Source organism: Mytilus californianus, unplaced genomic scaffold (genome assembly GCF_021869535.1).
Source record: "Mytilus californianus isolate M0D057914Y unplaced genomic scaffold, xbMytCali1.0.p SCAF_10, whole genome shotgun sequence".
NCBI classification, from domain to species: domain Eukaryota; kingdom Metazoa; phylum Mollusca; class Bivalvia; order Mytilida; family Mytilidae; genus Mytilus; species Mytilus californianus.
Genome location: NW_026262582.1, coordinates 33,591,673 through 33,606,732, shown reverse-complemented (window position 1 = coordinate 33,606,732; position 15,060 = coordinate 33,591,673). Strand labels below are relative to the sequence as shown.

The window sequence follows — 15,060 nt, the reverse complement described above, 5'->3', positions numbered from 1 at the left end:
ATTAAAAATGGTATTTCACATCCTAAATTTTATGGTAATATTGTACTTAAAGCGCTTAAATCATTATGTGATCCGTGTTAACTCATCGAACCTTTAAACAAACTTATTAGTAAGGGTTATTGCACCAATGTTGTAATTAGATCTCTGAATATAGTTTACATTGGCACTAATATCGATTTTGTCATGAGCAAATTAAAACATAACTAAATTTGTATTTTCTTTTCAAACGGGATGTAAAGAGACACACACACGTTCAGTTTTATCTATAAAGAAGTCACTACTAACTATCCTACTACCTATCGATACATTTATTTTTGGCATTGCACAAGTCATGTCTTCTTTGACTGTTCATGACGTTAAAATACTAAATCCCTGGGATGTATTTTAGTCGATTTTAGTCTTTGATGCATGATTTTTTATTATTAATTGTTTTGGCTTTGAACTAGCTGTCAGTAACTGCGAGTACTCTCAAATCGTACTTTCTTTTTAATTTGACCTGTTGATACTATTTGTAATGCTTTTTTTGTTATTTAATGTTGTCTTGTCTATATACAAGCTTTGATTATTTGGTATTGAATTACTACAAATTTTCACTTCTTCGTACTATGAACATCAAAATTATTTCATTTTTTCTTAGATGCTATTCTTGGACCTGTACAGGAAGTTTTATCTAGCACTATTTGTATATTTTTATTGTTGATATTCACCCGATATGTACCAAGTGTTAGATTAGTTTTATTGATATTAAAGAAATTTCTTGGTATTCCTAAACGGAAGATTTTATACACACAGAAGAAGAAGTATACATAACAACAACATTATTTTCATTTACCTGTGTATACTATGACGCAGGTTTCTTCAAAAGTGATGATTTTCTATAAATTGTTTGAAATTTTACAGTGATAACATACTCTAACTTTGTTTAAACCTGTTTATTTACTTTTGACTTTAATTATTTATCCCTTGTTATTTTTTATTAACAGTGTATTTGCATTCAGGTGTCACAGGTCAAATTTATTCGTTCATTGTGTGTGAATTTACGTTTTTTGATTGAGTTAAGCCTTCCAATTGATATTTCATAGTGTGTTTTTCTATGTTGTGATGTTATACTATTGTTTCAGAAAAGGGAGAAGGTTTGGTACCATTAAAACGTTTAATCCCGCTGCAAATGTTTGCACCTGTCCTAAGTCAGGAATCTGATTACAGTAGTTGTCGTCTGTTTATGTAGTTCATACGTGTTTCTCGTTTCTCGTTTTTATATAGATTAGACCGTTGGTTTTTCCGTTTGAATGGTTTTACACTAGTAATTTTTTGGAGCCCTTTATAGCTTGCTGTTCGGTGTGAGCCAATGCTCCGTGTTGAAGGCCGTACCTTGACCTATAACGGTTTACTTTTATAAATTGTAACTTGGATGGAGAGTTGTCTCATTGGCACTCATACCACATCTTCCTATATCTATAGGATATATGCTTACACTTTCAAAGCAGCTACCTGTTGTATTGATATATCATTGTAAATAGTGTAGTAGTCAAAAGCGCAGCATTTCCCTTATAATTGATCATCGACCAAAGGTCAATAACTCAAATAAAAAAAAGATTTATCATAATTATTCCACCAAAAAATGTAGATCAATATTATTTTCCACATAAATTCTTTTACCAAGAGGCATAACTTCTGTGAAAAAGAAAAGTTTAGCCGCAATCTGCCGACACCTTACTGACATAAAAATAAACGATAGAGATATAGTTTCAATATTACATCACATTTTAATCATAAAAATACGATGATATTTTGACAATTTATCAAAATGAGGTACGGTATTGGCATAGATTACCCATATAAACGTATGACGAAGAAGGAAGAAGGAAGAAGGATATTTTGACCTTTTTCATCATTTAATTGCAATAACTTTTCCGATTACAGACGTACATGTACATCCTTATTGAAAAACTTCAAGGTCTTATAAATGTATTTCGTATTCTAAAACTAGTTAGATAGTATATAAACATATGCCCGTAATGGAAGTTTATTTTCGACGTTATAACGAATTTTGAAATTTGCTATATCGGATTTCACATTTTTTTCTAGAGAAGGGAGTCAAAGGCCTGGAAATCGGTATGATACATATCTTAACAGATACCTACAGATCGGGAATTGTCCAGAGAGGTCGGACAAGCATCCCCGACAGTTAGGTGCGTCCCGTAACAATCGGGGAAACTCGCAGATGTTGTCTAGTCGGATTACATTAACTATTTTGTGACATATTCTGATATATCGGATTAAAATCACAACTCGTTGATGTGTATTCATGACGTTGTCCTCTGGAACGTACATGATTTTGAGAACTTTGTTCCTGCTGAGTTTTGCCTATTGAGTCCAGATTCCCTTAGATCTTGCCGAAACCGTTCAGGAATATTTTCGTTATTTATACGAATTTCGGCAATGATACCCACGTCAGACTCCCGACAATTACAGATCACAATACGACTGTGATAGGATTGTGGTCCGGCAGTACTTGCTCATCCCGAATATGGCCACAGTTTTCTAAACGGATGTCCTCCGTCAGCGTTGGTTCACTATCTGGTCACTGTTTGATCTCTGTCGGATCACACTCGGAAAAATCGGGACGCTGTCGGGACAGATTCGGTCGTTTTGTACCATGCGGAAGATTCAAAATAGATGAAAATCGGATTAGGAACGGGATAATCGTAACAAATTCGGTTGCGAACCGGCTGAATTAGGACGCTTCTTGAACAATATATGATTGTTGTCGTGATTCCTCAAATGTTTTTACAAATTTTAATTAGTTTGAATGTCCAGCCAAGATTTACAGGACTTTTATCAGACTTTTGACAAGTTTTATTAATCGGGAATGGTCCTGTCAAGGACGGCAGTAAAATCGAGAGTGTGTGACCTAAGCTTAATCAAGATTCTGTGATTCGCTGCTGGAAATTTGTAAAAACATTTATTTAATCGATCAGATATTATTCATGGAGCGTTCCGATTAGTCCGCTTTCAATCTGATTCTTATCGAATTTGTAGGTTTCGCATGAAAAAAAAAATCTAATTTTTGTATAGTCATAGATCTCTGATTCGTTATACGACGCAAGAATTGCACGATAGATCGATATTTTAATTATATTTGCAGAAACACAACGACCAAATATGTCACTTCAGCGCCAACGTTTTCCTGAATGCGACCCGACAGACACCAGAGAGTGCATAGACAGTTAGCTGGTACAGGGCATTGTTTCGATGTTAATATAATAATTCGAAATCGACTGAGTTTCCCAAATGTTTCGGGATGTACCTTACTGTTGGGAGTGCATTGTCAAACTCCCCAGATCTTTCATAATGTAGTTATTGTTAATTTGTTCCCGTCCTGAACATGCATGAAATATTTGCAACTGGACGTAAAGCAAGTAACAATCAATTTCAACAGTTCTTTTTATATAATCTTTTTTTTTATATTCTAGTAAACAGAACATTTGCAGTGTTGCGTTAAAAGGAACCAATGGTATGTGATATGCACAGATTCTAAAAACAAATACTACACAGAAATAATCATTTTAAAATTCATGATATGTTATCAAATGTGAATACATTAAAAGATGTCTTGCTTTTTAATAAATCGACTGAAAAGTATTCAGAGCGCATCATATTATGTTCACCTCTCAACGCTTCAAAATCTAATATCTAATATCATTATAATTATCTGAATATAATTTATATATAAATATATCAAATCTTTCTCTGCTTCGTTAAGTTTGTATGTAAAAGCGAGTGTCTTATTTCAATGAGTATTCACACTTATTCTAAATATTAACAATGACAAATTTTGATTTATATATATCATATAATATTGTTAAAAACTGACATGGTTTCGGGGCATATTCGATACTCATACCACAGGGACATGGTTAGCCACATATTTTTAGTGGAAACCCTATTGCCTTCTGATTATCAGTACTTTTTTCTTCTGCCAAATTTATTTCTTGCACTTTTTTTTGGTTTCTCCAGATGTCGTTTACTGAGAAATATTTTTTTTTTTCAGTACACGGTTTTCGATAGTATACTGCACATTGCTAGTAAACATACACCTCTTGAAACCAAGGTTATTAATTTAAATACTACTAGACAGTGAAAACGAAAAACACATTAAATTACAACATTTAAACAAAATTATATCTAAAATCCAAGTCCCTAAGATTCATACTGGTGAACTTACAATTTCATATTTTTTTGATAACCCCATTTTTTTAACTAAACTTAACTTAAAAACTACACGGTTTTGAAATCTTAGTAAAAGCAATCAGTCAAGATTTTGCACTTTTTAACAATGATTGATTAATTAATTGATTGATTGTTCTATGTTTAACGCCACATTATGAAAAGGTAACGCCAGCAGTTACACATGGCACCTTGCGTGGATAGCGGAGAAGTTTCTACGAGGTCAGTAATCGAAACCACGTGGTTAGCTCGCTAGCACGAGACCACCGAAGCGCTTGCAATGAAAATGTGTATACTATGCGTTAGAGTTATCCTTCTTCAAAAAGAGGCAAAAGATACCAAAAGGGACATTAAAACTCATAAGTCGAAAATAAACTGCCAGCGCCATGGCTAAAAAAGAAAATATAAAAACCAACAGACAAATAATAGTACACAAACACAACATAGAAAACTAAAGACTGAGCAACACGAACTCCACCTTAAACTGGGAGTGATCTCAGGTGCTCCAGAAGCGTAAGAAGATCCTGCTCTTTATATAGCACCCGTCGTGTTGCTCAAGTTAGTACAAACCGGGCAATAAGTCTAATTCGGGAGGTTACATTCGGGAAAAGGGGACGGGATTGTAGTTACGACATTAGGAACTTGACGGGAAGACGAGTTTGTGGTAATCTATACATAATGGACTGATCCGTTTACTGATTTGGTACTCTTGAAGTATAATGAATTGGCCGTTGAACATAAACAAAATAATTTGGGTGATGTTGACATGTTGATGAGGTTGATTTTGAGTAGTTGTTTGAATTGTACTATTTACATTTTATAGATTGTATATGTTAACTTAAAGAATTTGTCATTTTAGACAGTTTGATTCATTGAACATAAAGACTTTAAACTAGAATCAATAGCCATGATCCACTAAAGAGCGTAATCTCTTCACGAATTTCGATTCCATGAGTCAACTGTCCCTACTGTTGTTTGTCTTTTTCTTTTATGCCATGGCGTTGTCAGTTTATTTTCGACTTAATAATAAGTTTGATGGTCTCTTATTCATCTTTCGCCTCTCTTTTAAATGAAATTAATTCTTCATGATACCATGATACTGAATAGAGAGAAACTCAATAGCAAAATTTTCAACACTGAAATAGCTACAGATTTTGATCCATTTTTGCCAAAACTATAACAGATAGAGAATATTCAAAGAGTAAAATTTATCAACAACATCAGATCAACAAATCAGTCAACATTGTTGAAATAGTCAACTGACCTCTTACAGAGTAGTTGCCCTTGAAAGACAATTTTTACCCCTTTGTGCATGTTTTCGAAAATTTATGATAGATCATGTAAATAGACAGGAAATACATATAGCAAACATGTTAAGCTAAAAAATGATCTACAAATCAGTCAACATAGCCGAAATCGTAAATGCATTTCTTATTGGAGTTATTATATAATAACTTACACCTTAAATAATTAGTTTTCCCCATTAATTTTGGGAAACTGCAGCAGAAAAATAGAATCTTCAAATAGCAATAATGATCAGCACAATAAGATGTATGAATAAGTCAACACGACCAAAAGGAATTCAATTGATTACTTATAGGATTTGTACCCTTACACGATGATTTTGACCTGGGTTTTTTACAATTGCTTTTTTGCATTATTAATTTTTTTTTATCAGCATACAATTAGATACACATCAGCCAACATGTAGGAAATATTCAACTGACTGACCCCTTTAAAGGAGTTATTGTCCTAGCATGGACAATGAGTTTTTGGTAAATTTTGTATTTTTTTCAGAAACTTAAATTTCTGTTTATAATCTGTAAAACGTAAAAAAGATATACAGAAATGGGCTCTTGGCAAAAATATCACCAATAAAAGGCTTTGATACATTCAACACACAAACTGTTGTTGCATTGTATATTTTTTCTGGACCAGGTGAGCGATACATGCTCATGTGAGCCTCTTGTTGACCTTGATTAAAGAGCTATTGTACACAATTCCTCCCAAATTAGTTTCTAGATGGAATAATATAAATTTAGATTTAAAATCCACACATCATAAGGATCATTCATGTCAAGGTTTTTTTATATTAGCTTATAGTAGTTTACATGTTCCGATCTCTGAAACAATATATGCAATACAATGAATAAAAAGGATAAGTTAAAGGCAATAACATCAACAAATGGCCAATGCACAGATTTTGGTCATGTGACTTGTTTATATACCCAGCCTAGATAATTTATATTGAATAAAGATTTTGTCTAGCAATAATTTTTTTTTTAAAGTAAACCGCTTTAATTGGTCAACTATTTAATATGATGTATATAAACAGTAAACAGATAGTTTCCGTTTATCTATTAGTATTCAAGTTTTCAGGTTAAAAACTAAAACTCAAAAAAAATAGTCAACAAATTCTTTAATACTTGGATAGTAGCTTCTACAAGGGGGCATAGGTTAGTTTTTTTGATACTATCAGATTGGTTGATCCTTTATCTCTGATCATTTTCGATGTTTACAGTTCTATCTTTCTATAGTGTTTAAGGTAATTGCAGAAATACTGAAATTGATAAAAAGTGAATGCAGGGTTTCAACAATATTGGCATTTTTATAGATTTGTTTTTATGTTAAGTTTATAATTTTGTTCCTTGTTGTACAAAACACTAAAAATTGTAAATTCCTGGTCTCAGTCATACATGTATTCATTGGTTTATTTATAGATTATGTTTTGCTGATACAGTTTCTGTCTAGCTATTAATGTTTTCAATTGTTTTGCAGCATCTGCGCAGTTTGAGGAGGTCCTTAATAAAAGGCTTTTGAAGACATATGAGGAGTCAAATACTATTTTTAGACTTCTTGCCTAGTAGATGCTGATCAACGTTGCACATTTACACTTTCTGTTTTTTGTAGATAACAGACAAAAACGGTAAAACTGGTAAAAATTGTCATTTAAAGACAATAACTCAAAACATGTACTACTTGGAGTCGTCTGACTATTTGATCGAAATGGAAATCAGATAGATCATATCTTTTTGAGCCTTTGAAGTCCTATCGGATTGACACTATCTATGATTGAATTTCAAAAATAGAGATAGTATACCAAGAGAACCAGGTAAATAACAACTATTGAAAAGTCTACACATAGACTGAATGGATCTAAATCGACTGTAAGCGAATTGTCTGAACAGTACGCAAGAGACTGAAATGATCATAATAATACATTGTTCTGTCTTTTAAGATCTACTCAGGTCAAAATGAGCGATTCAGATCAACATTCGTTTACAAGTGTTAGCGCAATAAAAACCAAACGTCGAATAAAACAGATAAAACAATGGCCAAAAATGAAAACTTAGGTCGAAAAGACAAAGTCTTCAAAGTACACACAAGCCTTCACAACAAAAGAAAAAGTGAGCAACACGAACCCCACTAAATGACGAGGGCAAGCAGTTCCTGCTTGCTCCACTAGTGACATTGCTTTTGTCTTGGTCCTCTTGAAAAGACATTCCAAAATTCATTGATATAAGACTACAGCCCTTATATAGTGAAAACTTCCCAATGAAACGTGTAAGTTGCAAAGGTGTAATTAGTGTTTAGAGTAAGTTAGCATGCATTTACAAGAAACATCTTCAAATCTTCAATTCTGTACATCCACGGGGACTTGCTGAAACATAGCTTAAATAGTCAGTGAAAATGTTGCAAAAACATAGATTTTTCCAAAATTTTTCCTTCGTGCGTGTCCGTGGGACAGTTTCTTTTTCTAATGAAACGTATGCTTTAAATATTAAATGGATATCAAAAGTTACATCCCGTGCACCATAGATTGTACTTAAAAAAAAACCAAAGCAAGAATAACAAGAACCTTTTTAAACAAAACTAGGAGCGATCTCAATCTAAGGTCGTCATTGTTAATTACAACAATATTACGGGGATACTTACCTATTCTATGACTTCAGTGGTTACCTTGACTGAATTAAAAAAATATAAAAATAACGTGTGATAACGATACTTCATGATATGATATATATAGATTCTACCACTGCATCGAGTGTGATACGATATTTATCCACTCGAGACAGTTAAATTTTCAAATTTAAAACGCGAGGCTCGCCGGGCGTTTTAAATATTTAGAATTTAACTGTCGAGAGTGGATAAATATCGTATTACACGAGATTTGGTGGTGGAATCTGTTTCTCTAATGATTTTCAAACAATATGCAGGCAAAGTTATTCCGTCTTTTCGAATGATCTGTAAAAACATGTGTTCTTTCTATGTGACGTCATCAGGCATGGTCGCCTTTTTTCATGCCGTCACAATAGGAAATTCAGAGGAAAGCAAGTAAATTCGACGTCATAATCGGATTTCAACCAATGAAGAACTTATATCAAACGAACCACACGTTGATTAAATTTTTTTTATACAATGGGTGCAGAAAGGGATAAATTGTCGAAGAATTAGAGAAAAATATATATATATATACCATTTGATATCTTAAACTATGTCTGTACATGCATTTAAACAAACAATGTATCACTGTATCTATATTTTAATAGGTATTGTGCAACATGGACGTCATTCTACTTCCTGCATTTAATTTTTGCTTCTTCTCCATGTTTGCATTATTGAATTTTGAGATTGCTACAGTACATACATATGGTAATGGTATGTTATTAACTGCAAGCTAACATAATATAATCAAATCATTATGATAATAAGTTTAAATATTCATACAACAGCATATTCAGTGAGAATCTAAAGGACCTCTAAAGCTTAATGAAAGCAATCAGAAAAGTTTGAAAATCTATTTTACCGAAGGCAAAAAAAAAAACCAAAAAGAATAAAAATGAAAAATAAAAACCGATTGTATATTTTCTACCTATAAGTTGTATTGAATTTCATAAATTGTAATAAGTATTTATGTTCCGTGTTTAAATAAACAACGAATTTAACGAGTGAAGATCTCATCTGATCATCTGATTGCAAGTGCCAGGCTACATAATAACACGTCTGTAGTACATACAGAACGACCGAAGAAGCGACGCAATCTTATCTTGCAATCGACCTTTCCAATATACAAATAAAGGTGTACAGATAACACAAAGCGATAAACTCATATTATAGTCTCTTGGTATCCTGCTTTTCTTGCAGGCGAACAGTTATATTGAAATTACTGTTTAAATCACATTTGAAATTGGGGTTCTCAATGCGGTCCACGTTTACATATAAGTCATGTCGATTTCATTCCAAAACAAGTTTAACGATTTGGATTGAATACAACTGCATTTTATCAAAGAAGCTAGATCATTTTATTTCACATTCAGATATATTGATGATGTTCTTTCCATTAACAATCCAAACTTTTCTGATTGGGTTCCATTAATATAACCTCCAAAACTAGAAATTAAAGAAACAACAGGCACGGCTACCTCTGCCTCATTTTTAGTCCCCTACCGACGAAGTCGAAGGGGACTTTAGGTTTGCACTCCGTCCGTATGTCTGTCTGTCTGTCTGTCTGTCTGTCTGTCTGTCTGTCCATCCGTTAGTCCAGCAAATCAGTTGTCCACATTTTTTTTCTTCATGATTGAAGATATTGATTTGATAGTTGGTACATTGTTTTATCATGACAAGTTACAGATCAAGTTCGAATTTTGTTCTGGTCTGATGATTTTTTGCAGAGTTATAGTCCGTTGACTTAAACAATTTACTTAAATAATCAGTTATCCGCATTTTTTTGTCATTCTTGAGGATATTAATTTGATAATTGGTATATAGTTTTATTAGGACAAGTTACAGTTCAAGTTTGAATTTTGTTCCGGTCTGACGATTTTGTGCAGAGTTATGGTCCTTGGAAAATTCACTTAAATAATCAGTTTCTACACTTTTCTTCGTCATGCTTGAAGATATTGACTTGATATTTGTTATATAGTTTACACCATGACAAGTTATAGATCAAGTTAGAATTTTGTTCCAATACAATGAATTTTTAACCGATAGGGGACTATGTATTGCCATGCAATACTCACAGAAATGCTTGTTAGACTTATACCTCGAATTTGACATAAGCGGTCATCTCAGTACCAGAATCTATGACAAACGAGACGATTTTAATTTTGCAATTATCAATTTCTCCCACCTTAGTAGCAATATACAAACTTTATATGGGATATAAATTTCCCAACTCACTTGGTATTCAAGAGCTTGTAGCTGCTACTCAAACTTTGTAAAACGTCACCAGTGTCTGAGCAAAAAGTTGATGAACCAGGGGTATGTCAAAGAATGTCTCATCCTTTCTCTAAAAAAGTTCATCGGAAGATACCAAGACCTTGTTGATGAATATTCCGTATCAACTTCACAAATAATACACGATGGTCTTGAAGTATAGACTCTACGTACTGACGTTGTTTATCATCTTAATAATGTGCTATAGTATTCTTTTATTTGTCTTTGTAAATTATTACTTTTACTGTTTAGTCTATTTTAGGAAATATCGATTGGACGTGGCTCGGTATTCTTGTCTTTCGTTTTTGCTATTGTGCTTTGTCTATATGCACTTTTGTTTTTCTTTGTTGACATATTTGTTTGTTTTTATAGTGATTAAGATTATAACACAATGTTGACTGCTGTACCCCTATTTTTGAAATTGTTACCTATTATATCTGTTTGTTTTGTTCACACATCGTTGTCAAATATAATGGAATTTTATGCGACTGTCATACAAGTAAGAGGTTTAGCTAGCTATAAAACCAGGTTTAATCCACCATTTTCTACATAAGAAAATGCCGGTACCAAGTCAGAAATTTGACAGTTGTTATCCATTCGTTTGATGTGTTTGAGCTTTTGATTTTGTCATTTGCTAAGGGACTTTCCGTTTTGAATTTTCCTCGGAGTTCGGTATTTTTGTTATTATACTTTTTATACGTTTAAGCTCAATGTTGATTGCAGGATGAAAACAATATTCGTACAGTGTAGGAAAGTATAAAATGTATTTGTACTCGCTATGATCTAGGAGGAAAGTTCTCTCTGTTTCTAAAGCTCGTCAAAAAAATTATATATTAGCCTATACTGTACGAATATTGTATATATCATCAACATAAGTGCACTGAAGTGGTTATCTGTTGTAAACCATTCGATTTCACGCCGATTGCATTAACATACAATATTTTGGAGATTACTTTCTCTCCACATGCTACAGATGTAGTTTCAGCTAACGTGGAGTAAATTAACAAAACTGTATGATTTAATTTTCAAATCTTGCACTAGCGAAATCAGATTGTTGTTTCTATCATTTCTTGACGATCATGCTTGTATTCGTAAATTCAAGAAATTATAATTATAGGAACGACAATAAGCCAACTATACAAAATAAAGTTTACTGTTTAAACAGATAAAAACAACTTTTAAAATGTGATATCAACATGCATCAAGCCCGTTATTTAGTATTAAGTTTTAACTTTTTTTAGTAACACTGAATTTCCAACCAGAAATAGTACGCATGCATCAGAATATAAACATTACATGTACAGTTCATGGCATAGACAATATTAATAATAAACTGACGAGACAGTGGTCTAAAGGACCAGATCTGATCTGTTACAATGGTCATCCTATTGATTCTTCTAAGTACACAGAGACATTACCATCTGGGAACCAATTCATACTACAGATAAGAAATGTAACCGAGTCGGATGTAAACTGCAAGTACCAATGCCGGTACGGGTTCGAAGCACAAGCAAAGAGCATACAATTCTCGAAGGAAAACTTCGAATGTAAGTATATAGACATAGTTTAATAGTATATCGTAGATCGTATTGAAATGGGTAAGGGTATATATATAAATGTATTTTCAGCCTAATTTGTTCCTATTTTATGCACAGCGTGGACACATTTTATAACTTTTCAATATCTATATATAAAGTAGTGTTTGATAAACATCAATGAGAGAGCAAACTTAATCTAGCAAAGCAACAAAAATCGACATGCAGAAATAATCTTGGATTTTAATATACATGTAATTTCAAATGTTTCGCATTAACTTAAAAAAATCGGATCTCAATTTTATTTCGACATCTTCTATTGCATGTAAAACAACACTTTTCAATACATTTGTCCCTGAATGACAATCTTATATTACCTTGCTTTAAACAACATTGTGATGCATTGAAAAAAGGACCAAATAGCAAATAAACACCAGCAGAATTTAATTCACAATAAAAAAAAAACACAGTAGGTCGGACAATGCACCTCAGAAAACAGCAACATAATCCAACAAAACCCAATCGAATGTCGAAAACGCATTGCCATGCTAGAGCTTTTTTAACCAATTTAAACAGTCTCCGGCATGACTTTTATTTGTAAAGTCATTTGTGAGTATAGTTTGGAAATAAATAATCCGTTATTAGTATCGATCTAGCTCAGTAGTGTATAAAATTCGCAACTGTTCATATGGAATAATAGAATATAGGCAATTTGTTGCGGACAACAATATGAGGACATACAACGAAATAAAGAGGAGACACTATATATCAACAAAAAAACCAGGCACCTTTATTATCTTTTCTTAAATTTTAGAAATGATTTAAATTCATTTCGATTAAAACAAAGTTGAATATTAAACGTGGTGACATACTAAAGTTAATGTTTTAAAATGACAGTGATATGAAAAACTATAACAGAATACATTACCAAAAAGGTCAAACAAACACTCAGAACATAAATATCTGATGATTTTAGATCCTCCAGCAAAAGAGGTGAGAGCTATTGTTCAAATAAACGAAACGGATAGACGTTTAACTGTCAATCTGCACTTTAAGAAAGTATTCCCATTGCCAACATGTACTGCTTTAATTGGGGTAAGTTTATAAACAAAGGCAGGTTTATTGATGTGGATCTCCTACTACCGGTCGAATATTTCAAAAGTACCTTCTTCAGATCATCCAGATCAAACAAATTATAATGACAACTTTGAAAAAAAATTCGTAAGGGTTCCGCGGAACCCAGTGTCTCGCCTACTTTTGCTGTTAATCGCAGGCTCAACAAAAATGAGGAAAAAAATTAATAAAAATATCCTCTCTATACTATCTTTGATTGTAATTAGCTTCTGTCTAAGTTTGGTAAAAATCCAGGATAGTTTATGAATCTAATAAATGTTTTAAAAACTTAAACTGCAGACTGTATGTAATGTTAACTGGAAGAAAAACAAAGTCCATTTATAAGTATAAAACGGAAAAAATGGAACAAAATTTTAACAAAATTTCCTTCTAGATACTAGCTTTTAATCATGAACAAGCTTCTGTCCAAGTTTGGTACAAATCCAGGATAGTTTAAGAAAGTTGTTAAAATTTAAAAAAACTTTAACCACAGAGTGAATGTAATGTAAACTGGCAGAAAAATTAAGTCCATTTATAAGTTAAATACGGATAAACTGGATTTTATTTTACAAATTTTACTTCTGGATACTATCTTATGATCATAAACAAGCTTCTGTCCAAGTTTGGTACAAATCCAGGATAGTTTAAGAAAGTTGTTAAAATTTTAAAAACTTTAACCACAGAGTGAATGTAATGTTAACTGGCAGAAAAACTAAGTCCATTTATAAGTAAAATACGGAAAAAATGGAATTTCTTTTTTACAAAATTTACTTCTGGATACTATCTTATGATCATAAACAAGATTCTTTCCAAGTTTGGTAGAAATCCAGGATAGTTTAAGAAAGTTATTAAAATTTCAAAAACTTTAACCACAGAGTGAATATTTGTGGACGCCGCCGACGACAACGACGACGACGACGACGACGACGCCGACGGAATGTAGGATCGCTATGTCTTGCTTTTTCGACAAAAGTCGAAGGCTCGACAATGATGGAAAGATTTGAAGCATAGGGTATTTGTCTGTTCGACTTCCGCTGCTTATATTTGAATATGGATACTTCAGATGAATCAGTTGACTTTGTTGAATATGTTTTACCGTGTAGTTCGAAAATACATTGTCACTGTCGATTGGCGATGTGAAACCTGATATTGGAACTCCCAAACGAATTGACATCCATTCACAGAATTTTAAGTGTTGAACTATTTCTAACTGTCGAATTTTATGTGTGTAATTACTTAATCTAAAACACGAAAAAAAGGTTTTCCTCAGACGAAAAGCATAGAAACTCACCGTGTACCGTGTGGGATTTTGAAGGACAGCAGGATTGATAAAATGGTGACACACATTATACATTTTTTGTGCATTTATATATATATATATATATATATTTTATTTAAAATTTTTAATGTCAAATAAATCGAAAAGAAGCAATCAAAAAATTTGATTTGAACATCAGATCAGCATACTGTCACACTATCGATATGTTGTTAGCAATATTGTCAAAAGCACATCTTGTTTCAATTGAAAATTCAATGACGATTTTACTCTTTTGCTAACGGTGAAGTTGAACGAATTTCCCTGATTTGTGTTGACACACGAAATCGAGTAAAATTTAGTATGAGGGATAACATTTTCAGTCGCAGAAACTGAATTATGTAATTCAGCTAGCCATAAAACCAGGTTTAATCCACCATTTTCTATATACGAAAATGCATGTATCAAGTCAGGAATATGACAGTTGTTTTCCATTCCTTCGATGTGTTTGAGCTTTTGATTTTGCTATTTGATAAGGAACTTTCCGTTTTGAGCTTTCCTTGGAGTTAGATATATTTGTTATTTTACTTTTTATCCAACTTTTAGTGGTTTATTTAAACTTGTGCATGTTTGTAGTTAGTATGTTCTATTTAGCAACAACCAACGTTATTCCACAGAATATTGAAATCACAGTCACGAATAAGTCATTTT

At 32.6% G+C, this 15,060-nt stretch overlaps 1 protein-coding gene across 3 annotated transcripts in view; it reads left to right on the top strand.

Annotated features, from left to right (window-relative positions):
• LOC127717957 (uncharacterized) overlaps positions 1-15,060 on the top strand; it is a 79,162-nt gene that overhangs the window by 49,436 nt on the left and 14,666 nt on the right. Inside the window, exons 2-6 of one of the 3 annotated variants that reach the window (XM_052223837.1) lie at positions 3,477-3,517; positions 7,141-7,342; positions 8,781-8,883; positions 11,688-11,993; positions 12,958-13,076. In XM_052223837.1, coding sequence (XP_052079797.1) covers positions 8,793-8,883; positions 11,688-11,993; positions 12,958-13,076 — 516 coding nt within the window. In that variant the 5' untranslated portion in view covers positions 3,477-3,517; positions 7,141-7,342; positions 8,781-8,792. Of the gene's footprint in view, positions 1-3,476; positions 3,518-7,140; positions 7,343-8,780; positions 8,890-11,687; positions 11,994-12,957; positions 13,077-15,060 lie in introns of all 3 variants that reach the window. The other 2 variants (XM_052223836.1, XM_052223838.1) reach the window with 2 other exon arrangements.